Here is a 17,688-nt window from a genome sequence, read left to right on the forward strand (position 1 = left end):
AATTCTGATGATTTAAGAATTTGTGACTGACAGAAACTCTGACAGCATGGCAACGGAGAAGTGACAGATAAGTTTGGACAGGTTAGAAATAGCTGAGATTCCTCAACAGAGTAATGAAGGCAAGACATGATCTGAAGGGATCCTACATAGTGAACTTTTGCCAAATCTTCATTAATAGTGGGTATACACAGAAAGGGTGTAGCTTTATTTGGAAAAAACAGCTGAAAACAGGTGAATAAATGTCAGGAGCAAACTGACTGAAGGCCAGCAGATGAATATCAGCTCAAACAAAGAGCAAGTTTCATTCACCACAAAAATAACAAGGCACTAATATCTCATATTTTGGCTTAAGTTTCCAGCAAAGTTAACTTTGAATTGCTGCATCTTCAGTCTTCACTTCAGGAGTCAATGAGCAGAAATGCAGACAGCACCACTCCGCCATCGCAACCCTCATTGTGGTCGGAGGGGGGATTCAATGCTGCCTTCAAGTGCTCCTTATAAACTCCAGGTGTACTCCTGCTTTACTCAGTCTGTATTTTTGACGGTATTGAAAATCATACCTTCAGGATTTCTAAATACTTTGTAATGTACCGTAATACCGTGATACTAATTGTGATATTGCTGCATATCTTGTAGTACAGAAGCTCTCACTAAGTTGTTGATGACTCCCCTTATATGTCTCTCTGTTATGCCTCAGTTAAGTACATAACCCATGCCCTCTCTCAGATTACTACCAGATGGAGACGACAACCCTATGATTGCATTTGTCCTTGACACCAAATTTGCAGGGCACTGTTGTAGTTCCTATTTCACCTTTGCTCCCAATATGGCACACATAGAGCGGCACAGATTTTAGTGACATGGAGTCAACAATTTAGCAAGCCAGAGTAGGCGAAGATAAAAACAACACTGGCTGTCGGGAAAAATGTACTCACAGAGTCACTCCTTGCCCAACATGGCTACATGAAATTATGACTCTGAGCTCTTGAAAACATTTTAACAGGAGGTTTTGACAGCACCTTCTAATCAGGTTTCAGCAATAAAGATTGCACACACAAGAAGTTTCTAGTCTCACACGTTCTGACTTAGTGATAAGCTTGTCTTCGCTTGTCAGCCCTGACATTGGTTCACTTTCCGCTTTGTTGCTTGTTTTGACCAATCAGACTGGATGCTACCTCAGAGTGGAGAGCAGTGCTGCGGTACTTCAAATTGCCAGGGAGAAGGAAATGGCTGTTTCTTTGATGGATGCAAGTTTTTTTTAGGTAGAAAAAAATCAATCCTGTTTGTACTGTTTGTTGGCAATTTCAGGTTGTTGGAGTTTGCTTTTGAAAGCACCTACAATTACGACAGACCCACCACGACAGCCTGCAGTACCAGCTGGTATTTGGTGTTACCTGTGATTGTATTGGCAAGTGAGATAAATGGATAGAAAATGGTCTTGACCCTCTTGATATTTGCTTTTTTCTGCTGTGTTCACTTAAGCAAAAAGTCAGGCATGAGAGCTTATGTGCAAGTGCTCCGAGCTCAAGTTCAGTCACAGCCAATTTATATCTTCTATCACAAGTGTATTGCATATTTAAGCTGATTTACTACCAAGTCCATATAATTTACATTGTTGCCTACACTTTTCTAAAGCTCACCTTAAACTAAATTCCCACCTTTCAATCAGCTGCTGGTTTCACTTGTTTTCACTACAGTATAAAAAAAAAAAATCAACTAAGAGACTTGAATCCTACATGCAAACGGTAATACATCACAGTAAACATTTATTTACCACAATTTTCATGTCAAAGTTGTGTTATTGTTGCAGGGACCATTTTAACACTGCCTTTGGTGATGCATTCATGGGCAAATTGACAATCAGAAGCTATCAGAAAACTGTCAGAAAATCAAACTCACTTGATAAACAACAAGCAAACATGCATATTGTTAAAAGAATAGCATGAGTCGAAAATGTTGCTGTTTGGCAGCTGACTGAAATTGTCAAATGTTGGCAGTGATGGAAACTATTCTGTATGTGATTTGAAGCTAATGGTCTGGAAGCGCAACCGTGAACTTGAGTTTCACCTACTAGAAATCAATTTTAACATGAAACCCTGCAAATGTCAGAAAAAATATGTCTCAAGCCAACAGTAGGTCTCTCAGTACAGACACAGTCCAGTAAATCTCACTGTAGTCAAACCTACTGTATAAGTGGGTTATGACTATGTTTTAGTAGAGGACGCCACACTCTGAAAGAGTAGGTCGGGTCTTTAATCCTCCTTTAAAAATGTGTCACACTCACAAGCCTTCACAAGCCTTGCCTCAAGTGAATTCACAAAACATGTACTCATATCAGGCTAGCGTGTATATCCATGTTCTCGTGTACTTGTGTGTGTTCTCATGTATGTCTTTGTTTCTGTAGATGTGCTCTGATCCATCATGCTCTTCAGTTACAGGGTTTTAATTGTGCCCTTAGAAACTTTTAATTGGATCTTCCATGAGAATTCCCCCCTGGAGGGTAGTTGGGTCTACTATTTCCTGGCAGACCTTAGGACAGCTCAGGGAATACTGTCATATCGTACAACTGTACGCAACCAGAGCCCCTCTTTTTATGGTTTCATATAGCATGACATAAGAAAACACAGGCATACATTTGTATGTACAGACACACACACACTGAAGAAAATCGGTTCCCCCACAGGGAGACACTGCTGAACTGGAAAGTAGAGGAGGAGGAGGAGGAGGGAGGAAGAGTAATGGGGAGTAAATATGCTGTTCAGAATCTAGGACAGGGTGGAGGAAGTACTCCTCCTCTACTCTCTCTCAGTGTGGTCCAGTGTTTTTCTGGTGTTGATAAAACTTTGTTCACACGTGATAGTGCATCTCTCCTCCCTCTTCAAGGTTTCAGATTTTTCCACCTCTCTGTCTCTGACATGTCTGTCTTGAAGCAGACTTGTCTCTCTGGTTTGCGGATGTCAACTCATCTCCATCTCTGCCTCTGTCTGTCTCTTTCTTTCCTCCTGATTTGCCCTCATTCCTCCCACTTCTTTGACTGAGTGCCTTTGCAGTTGCCTATACAGTACATTAGATTGCACAGTATTGCGTGTCTGTGTGGCCTCCAAATCCCTCTTCCTCCTTTTCCCACACATACATACTGTCTGTCTCACACACATACACACACATAGAAGTTCATAAGTTTGTTTACAGTATATTTTGCCTTTAAGCAGGGTATGAGGTTGAGCAAAGGGAGGGAGGGAACTTTTTTATGTCCTAGTTTCTTTGGAGTGGGGACTATTTGATGTTGCACTGTGTCCTTTGTCTCAGCTCAGCTCATCAGGAGAGCGAGGATTAATTCTCTCCGGCCGTGTGTGGTTCTTCTGCGGATCGATAGATCCAGTCGCTACCTATTTGAGAGGGAGAGCACCACGCTGTTTGTTTTGGCGACGGGAGGGAGCCCCTGTGAAGTAGCATTAACAATACACACAGTACATCAGAGCAGTCATAGGCCAATGATTGAGCAAGCAGAGAGAGCAAAGTGCTGTGTGTGGGTACTATGCTTATGTTAGTGTTATTTTAAGTGTAAATTTTTGTATTTGTACATACCTGTACTGGGGTATGTGTGGGTCGCAAGTCCCCTCTTGGCTTTTTTTTTTAAATAAAAAAGAGCATATTTGCATTTATATTGTGAAAAATGACCAGAAAAGAAAAAAAAATGTTTTTGTTTTTCAGAATGACAAATGAACAGTAGAATGTTAGTCCACTGTGTGTCCAGATGACTAAAAGGCTCTTGTAATGTGTGCGTACATGTTTGCTTGTATGAGAGGGATGATTATGAAGCACTCCATTTCCTTTAGAGCTGAGCAGCAATCCAGTCTCTTGGGCTAAAGAGGGCTTGATAAAGAGTACGGGTCACAGTGGCAGGCGGGATTGTTCGTGCCACTGTCTGCTCAGAATCGATAAAGAGCGGGGGCCTCGACGGGCCTGTCAGCACTCACGCCAGCTTGATGCTGGGGTTAGGCGGCCTGTGCACTGCCAAGGTTGGCCATAGTTATGAGGAGGTCGAGGATTTGCGCTAGGTAAACACACTGTCCTCTCCCTGAGAATACAAAGCAGCCATGCCACGGTAACTGTCAGTGAAAAGAGCACGCTGACAAAACAACGAGGCCAGGTTGGAGGACAGAGAGAGAGAGTGTGAGACAGAAACAAAAAGCAAGAGAAGGTTAATGGGAAAGATAGACAGAGGGGAAGAGAAGGGATACAAGAAGCAGTGAGAAAAACAGATGAGGTAGAGATAATAAAAACGATAAATCAAGAGATTAAAAGGAGAATCAGACAAAAAAGGAAGGTTGCTGTGGCACGGTCCAATGGCAAAGTCTCAGGATCCAGATGTGCTTCTATTGTGTGTTTCAACCCTCTCCTTTAAAGAGATCAAGAAAGAGAGCAAGAAAGAGCAGGGTGACGCAAAGCGGAGGCAGCACAGACTAAAAATGAAGACTTCCATTGTTATCTGAAAAAGTAGACAATAGTTTTGTTTGCTGAATGAGTGAATCATCAGAGAAGTGCTTGGACAGTTTCTGTAATTTCATTGGAGGTGATTATTTTTCACTCAAACAGATGAGTTCAGTCTTTTCATTCAAAAAGGCCAGAAGCTTTTCTTCCTCTCTCATTCTGCTCTCTGTGTCTCACCACAAGGCACATTTCCACGGCGCTGATTAATGCATGCAGTAATTATAGTTTAATAGAAATTACAGTTTCATATTTCATTAGGAATCCTCTATTCGACTCATTCCAGATGAGAGTACACAGATTAGTCAACTGATGTTGTTTGATGAGCGAGCGCGTCTGCATGTTGACAGGACACACTCGGCTCTCACTGAATCCATCTTTAGAAAATGACAAGAGATCTGTGAAGAATTAAATGATGGATTACATTTGTGCAGCTGATTTCTGACGCCATCAATGTTGTATCCATCCATCTGTCTGTCGACTGTATTTATCTATCTTGTGCTTGACTTTCTTGAGTGAATTTCTCATGTTGGTTCTTTATACTCTTTTTTGCTTTGTAGCAGTATTAGTAGTGCAATACTTCAAATAAAAACACTGAAGTGAGGGTTCTGCTCTAGTGCACAAACAACTAGCACAGCCATGCTAACAGCTCTGTGAGGCTACATGCTAAGGTCAGCATGATGTTTAGCAGGTATAATGTTTACCATGTCCACTATCTTAGATTGCGTGTTAGCACACTAACGTTTGCTAATTAGCAATAAAAACAAAGCCTCTGGGGATCATGAAAGTTGGCTACTAAAATGGTCTTGAATGGACAAATTGGCCTTTATGTTTATATATTTCTGAGACATCAGTATAATTTCAGATATGATTTAGTAAACAGACTAAACCTAATATTGACAGCATCTATGAGTCTCTATGCTGCATGCATGTGGTGCTCTAAAAGTTGATTTTTTTTTGAGGAAATCTGTGCTTTACAGCAAAAAATAACTTAATGACAACAGGAAACAAGAGGTAGGTGCTGTTCTCTCAGCACAAATCAAGCTAAAGCTTTTAAAGTATCTCCCTGCGGCTCAAGTAAAGGCACAGTCACTATTATCAAGAGCTGTTATTGACTCTTGCCCCTCTTCTTGCTCTTCAAATCCACACAGTGATGCCAGGAAGGGAGGATAAGTATCATCCACTTTCTTACAGAAAACTACAAGGTTTACAGGAAAAGTTGTCTTAATGCTGAGAAAAACTAACAATACCACATGTGTGAGATACAGCAGTTGTTTTGATAAGGGTCTCTTTTTATTTACATCATCTATGCTCTCTAAATCCAACAGGTGAGGTGCTTCGTCTCGGAAGGATCTCAGGCCACACAGTAAACGGCGGCTGGTCATCCTGGAGTTCCTGGTCCCAGTGCAGCAGAGACTGCAGCCGGGGAATCCGTAGCAGAAAGAGGACCTGTAGCAACCCAGAGCCAAAGTACGGAGGTCAGACCTGCCTGGGGCCAGCACAGGAGTACCAGGAGTGTAACATCACCCCTTGTCCAGGTAAGAGGCGCACACATGTATCGTATACACATACTACATGCCGAGCTTTAGTGGCAAAGACACACATACACAAACAACATCACTGGCATATTAAGCAGGGGACACACAGAGATAAAATCACACACAATATCAGGAGTCAATTACTAAGCCAGCTATGTTTTTCTCTCACACACAGATAAATACACACTATTCATACTTGGGCCATGTTTTTCCCCTTGATTAATGGATAAGGAATTATAGTGACAAAATGACTTACCAAATCATAGGGAACCACAAAAGAAATCAGTTGTAGATAAGAGGTATGACGAGGACCCCAATTAACACCAGGAATCAAAGAGACAATCCCTGTGGCGCTCCAGTATGTAATTACATTGCTGGGTAATTATGCTGCCAGCTATGGGAGGCCTTATTCTGTTGTGAAAAACCCTGAGACAATACATTTTCAACACTCCTCTAGCGGAAAACGGCAAGAGGAAGCTTTCTAATTAAAAGAGTACTCTGTCTGACAAGGGAAGTAAGCTGTCTAAATGGAAATCCAGTGTTTAGTTTGGCATAAGGCACACCTGGTATCCAGCACAGACTCCAAGCAGACAAGCAGGACGTCGTCTCAGATGATTATTAATCAAGCCCCCCGGAGAAGGTTGCTTGGGTATCTCGCTAAAAGCCTGGATCTTCACATCGTCTTCAACACCCGTGATCTGTCTTCATAACTGCTGCCACGCAGTAAGCAAGCAAAAGAGACAAGAGAGTTAACGACCATTGATACTATTTTTACAGCCTGTTAATTCATTCAGCGCAAGTGCACGCCATTGAACTCCCACCGGCTCGAACGCAGTCGCTAATAGGGTGAGCTGTTATCAGCTCCATGCTCAGATGAAGACTTTGGATGGATCCAAGAGCATAATATTTGCTGTATCCAGGGAAGCTCTGCCTGTATGGTCGCCGCAAGTGTTCCCCTAGAGTAAAATGTCGAGTGAATGGTCTTTTATTATGCTGTGCCACATCCCTATGCTAATACATGTAATACACCTATCCAGAGATGTTGACTGTAATAATACCACAGCTACAGTATGTTGATGAACAACTCTGCACTCTTGTCCCCCAAAGAAACAGATTTAACCTAGCTTGAGTAGCAATATATTTATATACAATCCATGATGAATACTAATGCATGCTCAATTAGCACCCCTCTGAAAGTGAGATATTATTTTGAGGCAGGCTGATTGTGCCAGTAGACCAATTGTAATCCTCCTATGGCTAATCCAGTTCTTTTTAAATACTTTAGTGCACTGTGAAGGAGAAGGAGAGGAAAGGTGTTATGCCTACCATCCATCTGGTTTGGAAACAAATGAATCCGTGTTTTTCTTGCGTCTACGCCTGAGATGAGACGATCCGTCATCGAGGGCCAGGAATCGACTTCCGTGTCACTTTGTGATAGAGAAATTACACTGAGATGACAAAAAGCATCGGCAACTTCAATTACCTGCACAGTGCTGCCAGCCATCCGCAGGTCTTTAAAAGCAATTCTCAAGTGGTTCCGAAAAGGGAATTTCTCTCTGCCACAATGAAGTGGGGTTTTATCCAGATGACTGGCAGAGTATTTACCTCTGTTGTGATTCATGGCCAAAGATTGCCCCATTTTAATGCTCTTTTTCCTCCCCCCCACCTCATCTCCATCTCTCCCTCTATCCATCTATTTATGTCTTCTTTGTGTATGTTTGTGCAGATGCTGTCATGAATTTTCACGTTTTTAACTATGTGATGTTTGCCACTTGGCACCACATGAAGGGAGGAACAACAACGCATATTGCAATGGTTCATTTATCTTTATTAATCACAGGGGAAGCTGTTGAATTGGGAGGGTGGGGGGGGGTCAGGGGTTTGCTGTAACAGCTGGATGAAGCACACTTTCTGTCACTTCAAAACACTCTCTTTCACACACACACAAACATACATATTCAAATTGCTTCATATTCCTGCGTCACGCATCGCTGTTTGAGATGGCTCGGAATGACTTCCAATCACTTGTTGTTCAGAGTAAATTGTCTTTTGAAATGACCTGGAACTGAAATCCGAGAAAACAAGAAACTGTGTAATTTAGCAACTATTTTCTGTTGTCCTCCATCAATTACACAAGTAAAATTGTTTATACTTATATAATAACTCAGTTTTTAAAATAATTTCAGCATTAACACAAGCATGTTGATAGTGAAATCTGCCTTTACATGACAATGTGAAGAATCAGCTGCATAATGGATTGAAATGTTGTTTGGTTTAGTGGATGGCAGCTGGTCATGCTGGTCTTCATGGTCCAAGTGCTCGGTGACGTGTGGAGGAGGACACTACATGAGGACGCGAACCTGCAGCAACCCCCCACCAGCTTACGGAGGGGACATATGCCTGGGCCTGCACACTGAAGAAGCACTGTGCAATACACAGCCCTGTCCAGGTACACACACACACACACACACACACACACACACATACACACACACCTCAGTGATAAGTAGCTTAGGGCCCTTACGCGGCCACCAATCCATCACAGGTTCATTGCTTATTTTCTTTAGTCTCTCCCGGCTCCTCTGAGGGCACTCATGCGTGACTAATATGCAGCTGACAGCACAGACAAATTCATACAGTACCGTGCACACACACAGACACACACGCATATACAGACACACACATATGGACACTCTGGACAGGTTGTGAGATATACTGTCATTTCTGTTTCCAGAGAGTTGGTCCAGCTGGTCGGAGTGGTCCCACTGTGACTCCAACGGGGCCCAGCTGCGTGTGCGTCACTGTGATGTCCTGTTTCCCACTGGAAATCAGTGCTCAGGAAATACCAGCGAGACCAGGCCATGCTCCCCTGACTCCAATTTTATACCAGGTAATCACACACACACACTTATATTGCAGTCTTTTTGGGAACACACAAGCTTCTTTTCTTTAATAATGTCTTGGGCATTCATGCATGACTTAACACACAACTTTGAGCACACATACACACATTCGGCACCACCCGCCACCGTATGCCCACAGCGGTAATTCAGTTAATTTTTCAAGAATCCTGTGATAATGAAGTACATTATTGATCCATTGAAAGGGCTCGTCTCGGGTCAGAGGTCAGGTTCAGTGACAAGGCAGCACTTTTGGGGATTAGTGTCTTGCTCAAGGACTCCTGAGTGCGGCAGGTGATTACATGGGAGCGTGTACCCGGGTGCTACGCTTACACCTACTCATTCCTACAACCCTGCTGCTGTATTACTTTCATTATGAGCTCAGAGTTTTATCAGGTCATGCAAAAAGCACTTACAGCAGCAGTTTCACTTTTTGCAAATGTTGGAAAGAAATGAAGAAATGTCTCCTGGTTAATGTTTTCTGTACCCGGTCAATGAGGCTTAAGCTTTTTGTTTTTTTCTACACAAAAATCCGGCATCTATGTTTTAGCAATGATCTTATCTTTAAAACAGAAACCTCTCTATTGCAGTGTTGATGTTAAATGTTAAATGTTAAAGTTTGACATTTTGAGATATGCCTACTTCTTTCTTTTTCTTCTCTGTCTTGTGTTTGGTTAGAAGACTGATATGACTTTCATATCTGTCTATTAAATATTAAGCTGGAGCCAGGAGCCAGTACACTTAGCTTAGCAAAAAAACTGGAAACAGGAGAAAACAGCTAGCTTCGCTCAGTCCAAAAGATTAGACAATCCTGGTACCAGTGACATACAAAGCTAACTGTACAAAAAACAAAGTGTAAAAACATCAATTTGCCATTTTTTGAGAGATTATGTGCCAGACTATTTGCCAGCTAAGAAAAAGTCTGGCACACCTCACAACTGCCCTAAAAATAAAATTGTGTCATTTTTAAACTTTGGATTTTGCACTGATCAATTAAATTACATACAATGTATTTAATTGTGGATCTGGTTACTTTTGAACAGAGCCAGGCTAGCTGTTTCCCCTTGAGTGGTGTTTGTGCTAAGCTAAGCTAACAGTTTCTTCATATGTACCGTACAGGCAAGGGAGTGGTATCAATCTCCTCATCTAATTCTCTGCAAGAAAGCATTTAAGTATAAGATAAACTGTATTGATGCAATAATGCGAAATTAAATGATTACACAAAAATACACTTTTGAAAGACACAAAGTTCAGAAAGTCCTAATAAAACCCAAATATACGCATGCACACACACATATATCCCACACACACAACATTAGTATTGATATCTGCTTAGACAGGCATCTCCTTATTGAAAGCCAGTAAAGCGAGACCGAAGAGCATTGATCTGTGCTACAACGAGATCAGCAAAGCAACTCCCCCCTTTAACGAAGAATGCTTGTATTATTCACACTGTTTGACTGGGAATACTCCAACTACTATTAAATGTTTAAATATATTTGGCTAAAAGTTTTAAAAAAATGTAGCTCAACTATTAATTCAACATTCCTGGGCAGAATCTTTAAACTTAAGGAATCATTAATCATTAGATAGAATAAACATTTGATTGAAACATAGATTTATGTAACCTTTCTGTATTAATTAGCAGGGATTACCCATTTTCCTTTCCTATACCTTATTATCCATCCCCCTTAATAGGAGAGGTAGTTCATTAAGGTTCATTAGCAACGTCTTGTACTTCATTTCTTTTAATGAGAGCTGATACTTTTCATAAACCAATCCAGGTGCCACAGCCATGATTAGCTAGTGGAGTTTTTATGATAATCTGTTTCATATTGAGTACAGCTTTCACTTCACATTCACCTTCAAGGGTACAATTTGTCACGCTAACAGGAGTGTGTTTGTACGGCTTTTGGCCCTAATTCTGCTGTTTCTTCTTTCTTTGTCAGAAGTCTCGATTGCACGCTCCAGTCAGGAGGAGAGGCGCTGTGGAGGTAATTTATGTGTGTGTGTGTGTGTGTGTGTGTGTTTGTGTGTGTGTTTGTGTGTGTGTGTGTGTGTGTGTGTGTGCGCAAGAAATAGAGGGAAAGAAAGATGCGGGGGGGGGAGGGGGGGGTGAAAACACTTGGCATTACACATACATAGTGTCTTAGGCAATAAGCTAGCTTTTCTTTTCTGCTTGGCAGTGTATAAATCCAGCTGTAAACACACCCAAGACACATTAAAGAAAAATGGTGATCCAATAATATCTGGTGGTAGTCTGAGATGCTTTGTATTTTTTCGAAAATGCATCACTCTTTTCAAGCTATAAATGTCAGCTCTCATTTTAAAATATTGTCATCTGAAGTGCAGTGTGGAAGCGTCTCAGCAAATGTTGCTGTCTATTATATACAGTAAGTAGTGCTGCTGATGGTTTATCTCAACTTTCATTGGCTTAGGACATACTGTACAGTAAAACCCAGAGGACTTTGTTCCACAGTTACAGCAGAGTTTGAGTGAATGGATAAAATGACTTTTAACAGTGTTTACTTACTACACAGCTGCAACGATCCAGGTATAAAACTGCTCTGAGTTGATGAAAATGCTCATAGACTCCTCCAAGTTGCCTTCAAGTGGTTCTTTGGGCTCACAGCAATAAGCTACATGAGGAGAAATGAGGCCTTTGGGACCTTTTTGTCCTGAGTTTTGCCTCACAGACGGGCTACAGGCTGCTTTAACCATCTCATTTAGCTTGAAGGAGGCTGCTGTAAGTGTTGCATTACGTTGGTTTTCAACGTAATTGTCATCCGTAACTGGTTCCACTAACACACAGAAAAAGAGAAAGAATAAGAGAGAAATAAGATAAAGAGAAAAAAAGACAAGACAAATATTCTTTAATTTCCACAACAGTCCAGAGGGTTTTTTTTGTTGCAGAACTCTCCATCATTACCATATGAATTGCAGCTACAATTACCACTTCCACTTGAATGAATTGACAGAGAATTACCCCCAGCCTCTCTCAACCTCCCTCTCCCCCTTCCTCTCTTCCCCCAGACTTCAACCTGTTCCATATGATCGCCGTGGGGCTCAGCAGCTCCATCCTCGGCTGTCTGGTTACCCTGCTGGTCTACTCGTACTGCCAGCGCTACCAGCAGCAGTCGCACGACGCCACCGTCATTCACCCAATCTCAGCCGCACCACTCAACACCAGCATCACAAATCATATCAACAAACTGGACAAATACGACTCCGTGGAAGCCATTAAGGTCTGTGGACAGGTTTGCACATGGTTCACTGCGGGTCACACTTGACAGATGTCCGGAAGTGTAGACGCAAAGCAGCATTTCTAACATTTCCTTACTGTTTGACTTAATCAATTGATCTCACACTCCCAGTCTGAGTCAGTGAGCAACGGTTTGCTCTTCCTCCAATGTCAGTTGTGATTAAATACACTTCTTACTGCATGACTCTCACTGTCACATCACCTAGTGCACTGACACTCTCTAGTCGTCGGCAGGCGTGCATACATTTTCTCTCTGTGTGCTCTGCTGTGTGTCTCAGTGTGTGACTTTGTTCTGTCTCAACGGTCATACACTGCTTTCTCATAACATACTAATGCAATTACTTATCGGCGCGTGGGTAGGTAATCAAGGAAGAGGCTCCGCATCTGCACATCTCCCTGCTTAGACAGGCTCTTTGTATCATTATTGCAGTATAGTGTAGACTGTCAGATACACCATAGCCACTGACAGAGATCCAGTTACTCTCATGGAACAAACAGCCTCTTATCCACTGATACACCAGACTTTTAGTGCCAGACTGAGCTAGTGATTAGTGTTTGTCCATAGCTGCTCCATGCTTCAGCTGAGCTTTTTTTTAGAGAATTCCCAGCACTTTGAGTCAGAGGGTGTTTCAGCCACTTTAACATGCATTTCTTTTACCTAAAAAGAGGGTTCAGAAGCAAAGAATGTGGTCATAATATTATACCAAACACAAAATTGGATTCAAAATATTTTTTTAGAAATTGCATTTGTAAGATAGTCTGGTTCTAGCTGGCCACTTTTAGGCTCTGGTACCAATTTGTCTTACTGCTGATAAGCAGCTATTGGACATACAAACCCATTGGAATAAATCATAGTCTTAAAGCAGCTAAACTGACCATTTCTTAAGCCCCATCCCTCTAAGTTTCTGTTTCTACACCTCCTGCTTTAAGCTTTTTGTTCTCACGCAGTGGGAAACAATGATAACAGCAGCAGATTTTGAAATTCAAAGTAATTCAAACAGTGGACTCTTCTTCTAGTTGGCGACTGTCGATTTGTCAGCTGGCACATTTTATAAGCTTTATAAGCTAACTAGTTTATTAAGCTGACATTAGCTTCATGTATTGTTTGGAAGAGCCATCTCCAGTTGACTTATTTTGACATGAGACTCTTGTAAAAGGGATCTTAAATATGCTCTTTCTGGCTATATTTACTTTATATTATGCCAAAAGTATAAGTATTAAAAGTATGATAAAAGTAAGATCAACTAACCTCAATATTAACATAAACTCTGATAGCATGGACTGGCTACCAGTAACGCTTGGTAAAGCTTAAGTAGTAAGCTAATAGCCGATCATGATAATGTTTGCAGCTTAAGTAAGTGCAGACAAACACGTTTTAATTTATTCCTTTAGCCAATGGTCAGTTGGTTATCTTCTACTCAGCCTGGTATCTGCAGTATCAACTTGATTTGGTTGTTTACTGTAATGCTGATAAATCCATAATTGTTAGGAAGTTTGTTTTTTGCAAGCTGGAGTTGGATGCTCAATTTTGTCAGAGGAAGTCTTCAATATCAGCAATAAATAAAGTGAATACCTGGATGTCTGTTTGCAAAACTACTTCACAGATATGAAAGTGTTTTGTAAGAATGCTACAGAGTGAGTACAGACCCATTGGCACAGTGCAAACCTCTCTGAATGTAATTTCATTGTGAAATAAAGGTGTGAGGAGCATTCATCTGTCACGCAATTACAGTCAGAAGCATAGGACATAATTCAGTTAGTTCGGTTGCAGATAGAGGTAGCTATGAATATAGACAGTCCATGTGAAAATACAAAAAGTGCTACATGACAAATGAACACTCTAATTTTCCAAAAGCACATTCTGCCTCCAGCCTTCACTCAGTAAGCCTAAATGGTTCAGATGTTGCAGTGAATTTTCAACCATTGAAGTGTGCAAAGCCGTAATAAGTGGTTGAATTGAGTGTTTATAGAAAGGAATGATTAATACTTAATACCATATTTTAGAGAGTTTTGGCTCAAATCCTGATGTTGATGACACATTAGTCATTATTATTATGCACGATGTATCATTTTCATAAACGACAGATACCCTTCATACTGGTTTGTTGGCCAACTGGAGTATTTCCAGGCGTCTAGTTTATGATCACAAACCTAAATCACCATGTCGCTATAGTTTTATGTACAGTTTATCATATTTCCAGAGGGAATATGGCCTTAGGGTTTCTTTGAGGATGACTCTTGCCCATTCCTTTCCCCCTTGCAGCCAGATGTGTCGGTACTCTTGCCCTTGGACGACCCCGCCATGCACCAGCCTCTCTCTGCTAACATGGGGGTGTCCATGCGTGGCCTGGAGATTTTCTACTAACCACTGACCTCTGACCTCTACAACATCCCGCCTCTTGACCCCCCCCAACAACTCTTTGACCCCAACCACTACTACTTCCTCTTCCCCACCGTGCCCCTTCCACTTCCTGTGGCACTTCCTGTGTGTGGCAGGTTGGAGTACAGACTCTAGTTTCTCTTTCTCTGCTCAGACCCCTTCATCCCTCCATCCGTCCATCACGCAGGACCCCTCCCCTTCTCCCTCCCGGCTTGTGAGAAGGCAGTGTATCCCCCTCCCCCCCTTATTTTTCTCTGTCAACAAGTGCCTCCATTTGCATGTTTTTTTCATGTTTGTCTTTGTTGTTTTGTCAGATTTTTACTCGTCTTGATGGTTTAATTTGATAGGTTGAGAAAGAAAATTCATTGTGATGCTGTTTTAAAATACTCCTCTGTTACCTCTCTATCACTAATTCCACTTCATAGATGAAGCAAATTTTTTTGTTGTTTGTTTACTGCACCAAAAACGCAAATGTAATCATTCTTCAGCCAATTAAAGAGATTTAAAAAAAGAAGACAAAGTAGATGATGCTAACAAGCATCGTAGCGCAGCTGTTTAAAAGCAGCTATGGGGCCACCTGCAGAGACACATAACCGTCTGCGGGACTGCGGGAGCGTTGATTACATTCCCTTTGTGTGCAAATCACATAATGGGATGGAAGCAAAATATGAGTTTATTGTCCAGCACACTCGTTCCCTATCAGTGTCAGTTGGAAACATCCATCAACTGCAAATGCAGCATCATCAAGTGTTCAATTACACTGCCCCAAGGGACTCCTGGCACGCACTCCACCACAGACTGGATATGAACACATCCATTTGCTAAATTGCTGATGTTGTATTGAGCACCACATCAGAAGCTCATTCCATGTTTACTATGTCACGCAGGGACAGAGAAGATGCCCCCATGGCTCTTCCTTATTGTTTAACAGAAAAGTGACTCCATTGTGATCGATTTTTATGGCTTAGATCGTCCTAGAGGACCAACAATCTGAGGGCCATAAAAACTGCTGATGCTGGGTATTAGAGATGACAGAGGTGGACATACGGACGCGCATCAAAATAATTTAGCCTTGGCTTATCATTTTTCCTCCCTGTTTGCAAATGCTTTGACCTTGCTCTGTGAAATGTATGTTTCATTCACTGAGCGGCCTCCCATTGATTTGTGTTGCTCCTTTTTTTTCCTTTTGTTTTGGGCTAGATGGATTTGCTTTTACCTTGCCATCTGGGCTGAGTAATCACTTGATCCATGTGTCGCAAACAAGTCCATACTGACTCCTCTCCCTTTCTCCTCTCCATCCTTTTTTTTTTTTTTTTTTTTTTATCCGCAGGCCTTCAACAAAAACAATCTGATTCTGGAGGAAAGAAATAAGTACTTCAACCCACAGCTTGCTGGGAAGACCTATACCAACGCATACTTCACCGACTTCAACACCTACGATGACTATTAACCCTTGATTCAGCTGTTCAGACTCCACACCGTAGTGAGGACACCAACCCTATCATCCATTTTGACTGTATTCTTTTCTTTGTGCTTTGTATTAAGATTCGTGACACCATGCGTGGGATAGTCCCACTCTGAGACTCTATGGCAGCTGGTATGTAATGAAAACACAGACACACAGTGTTGCCAACAGAGGGAAATGCCTACTTTCTCTCAGGTGCCTTGGGGTACACGTGGAAATTTTCGCGGGCAAGTCTTGCCTTGACTCTCACTGAGAAATGGACAACTGGATTTCCCGATGTGGACAAAAAAAAAAAGGGAAAAACAAGAAGCAAATCAAAGAGACTGTGGGAAATGTGATCCCTTTTAACTTTCTTGTGACGCCTCTAAAACAGACCTGCATTTGTAATGAGGGGAAATAACCACGAAACCGCTTTGCATGACTTCATCTGACGTGTTTTCTCTGCCGTTCTGTTTCGTTTTGCATGAATGATCGCATTCCATTTTTTTTTTGATGACTTGCAACCTGCGTTTTTTGCTGGTCTTAGGTTCAGGACTGGTTTTTGTCTGCTGCACAAGTCATAAAAACAAAGGCTGTGGTGACGTCTGATGGCTTTTACCATTTGCTATTGCAGTAATCTCCAGATGGATCAATATCCACCTCCAGTCCTAGAATCAGGATGTAGATATTTGAAGTCTGTGGTCAGGTTTGCCCATGTTTTGGGGTTTTTTGTTTGTTTGTTTGTTTTTGTTAGTTTGTTTTTTTTTCTGTTACAGGCTCTTCCAGGGTCTAGCAGCTAGCAGTTATTGATTGATTTAATTGTAAGTGTAAAATCTTTTTTGTGTTGAGTTTTTTGCTTTTAAAGGTACATATGTTTTTGTACAGGAAGTTAAGTTTGAAGCCTATGTCTGTAGTTTTTCTTAATACATTTATTCAATGTCTCAAGTGTTTAAAGAATAAAACATTTTCTTTTGAAAAGAAAAAAGTTTATGTGTATTCTGACAAGTAATCAGGATTGTCCATATCAGCCTGCATCAAGTTCAGTCTTTGTCACAGTACTTTTTATATTTTTTGTAAAAAAAAAAAAAAAAAGTTTTTGAATTTTGATAGTGTTCGCTATTTCTTTGGCTTCTGAGTTATATATGTATTTGTGAGAGCAGGATGTTAATGGCATTTACTGTACAGATGGAGTGTAGCAAATACTATTCTCCTGAATCCCAACTGGAGTTCTAACCATAATAGTATAAGATGAAATCCATTCATCAAGTCAAGATATTTCTGTTCAAACTGTATAACCAAATATTAGGTTATTCAATGGTTCAGTTGCAACTAACTCTTTTTACATGTTTGCTTGTGTTACTGTGCATAAATTAAAAACTGCTTCGTACACAACAGACTTGTCAGAGTTTGAGTTTTACAGATTCACTGGCACACAACTCTTTCCTACAATCTCATTTTTAAAGCTTTGATGTCGTTGAGCTCATCAGGTTTTATTTTCTGTCTGACTCTTATGAATGACCTAAAGATGGCTTCAACTAGAGTGAAAGCAGACAGTGATATAAAGCACTTTCTGTCCAGTGCGGCTTGCTTTGACAACTTTGGAGACTTGTATATTCCTCGAGCAAAACACTGTAAAAGCAAAGTCCAATAAGCCCACACCAGCATTTCATAAATCA

General features: G+C 41.2%; 1 protein-coding gene across 2 annotated transcripts in view; it reads left to right on the plus strand.

Annotated features, from left to right (window-relative positions):
- sema5a (sema domain, seven thrombospondin repeats (type 1 and type 1-like), transmembrane domain (TM) and short cytoplasmic domain, (semaphorin) 5A) overlaps window positions 1–17,387 on the plus strand; it is a 125,073-nt gene extending 107,686 nt beyond the window's left edge. For both annotated transcript variants that reach the window (XM_042400075.1, XM_042400077.1), the window contains 6 exons: window positions 5,817–6,026; window positions 8,305–8,475; window positions 8,761–8,916; window positions 10,876–10,920; window positions 11,960–12,171; window positions 15,899–17,387. In XM_042400075.1, coding sequence (XP_042256009.1) covers window positions 5,817–6,026; window positions 8,305–8,475; window positions 8,761–8,916; window positions 10,876–10,920; window positions 11,960–12,171; window positions 15,899–16,018 — 914 coding nt within the window. In that variant the 3' untranslated portion in view covers window positions 16,019–17,387. The remainder of the gene's footprint in view (window positions 1–5,816; window positions 6,027–8,304; window positions 8,476–8,760; window positions 8,917–10,875; window positions 10,921–11,959; window positions 12,172–15,898) is intronic.
- Window positions 17,388–17,688: the final 301 nt, after the last annotated feature.

Source organism: Thunnus maccoyii, chromosome 21, assembly GCF_910596095.1.
Source record: "Thunnus maccoyii chromosome 21, fThuMac1.1, whole genome shotgun sequence".
Taxonomy (NCBI): Eukaryota; Metazoa; Chordata; class Actinopteri; order Scombriformes; family Scombridae; genus Thunnus; species Thunnus maccoyii.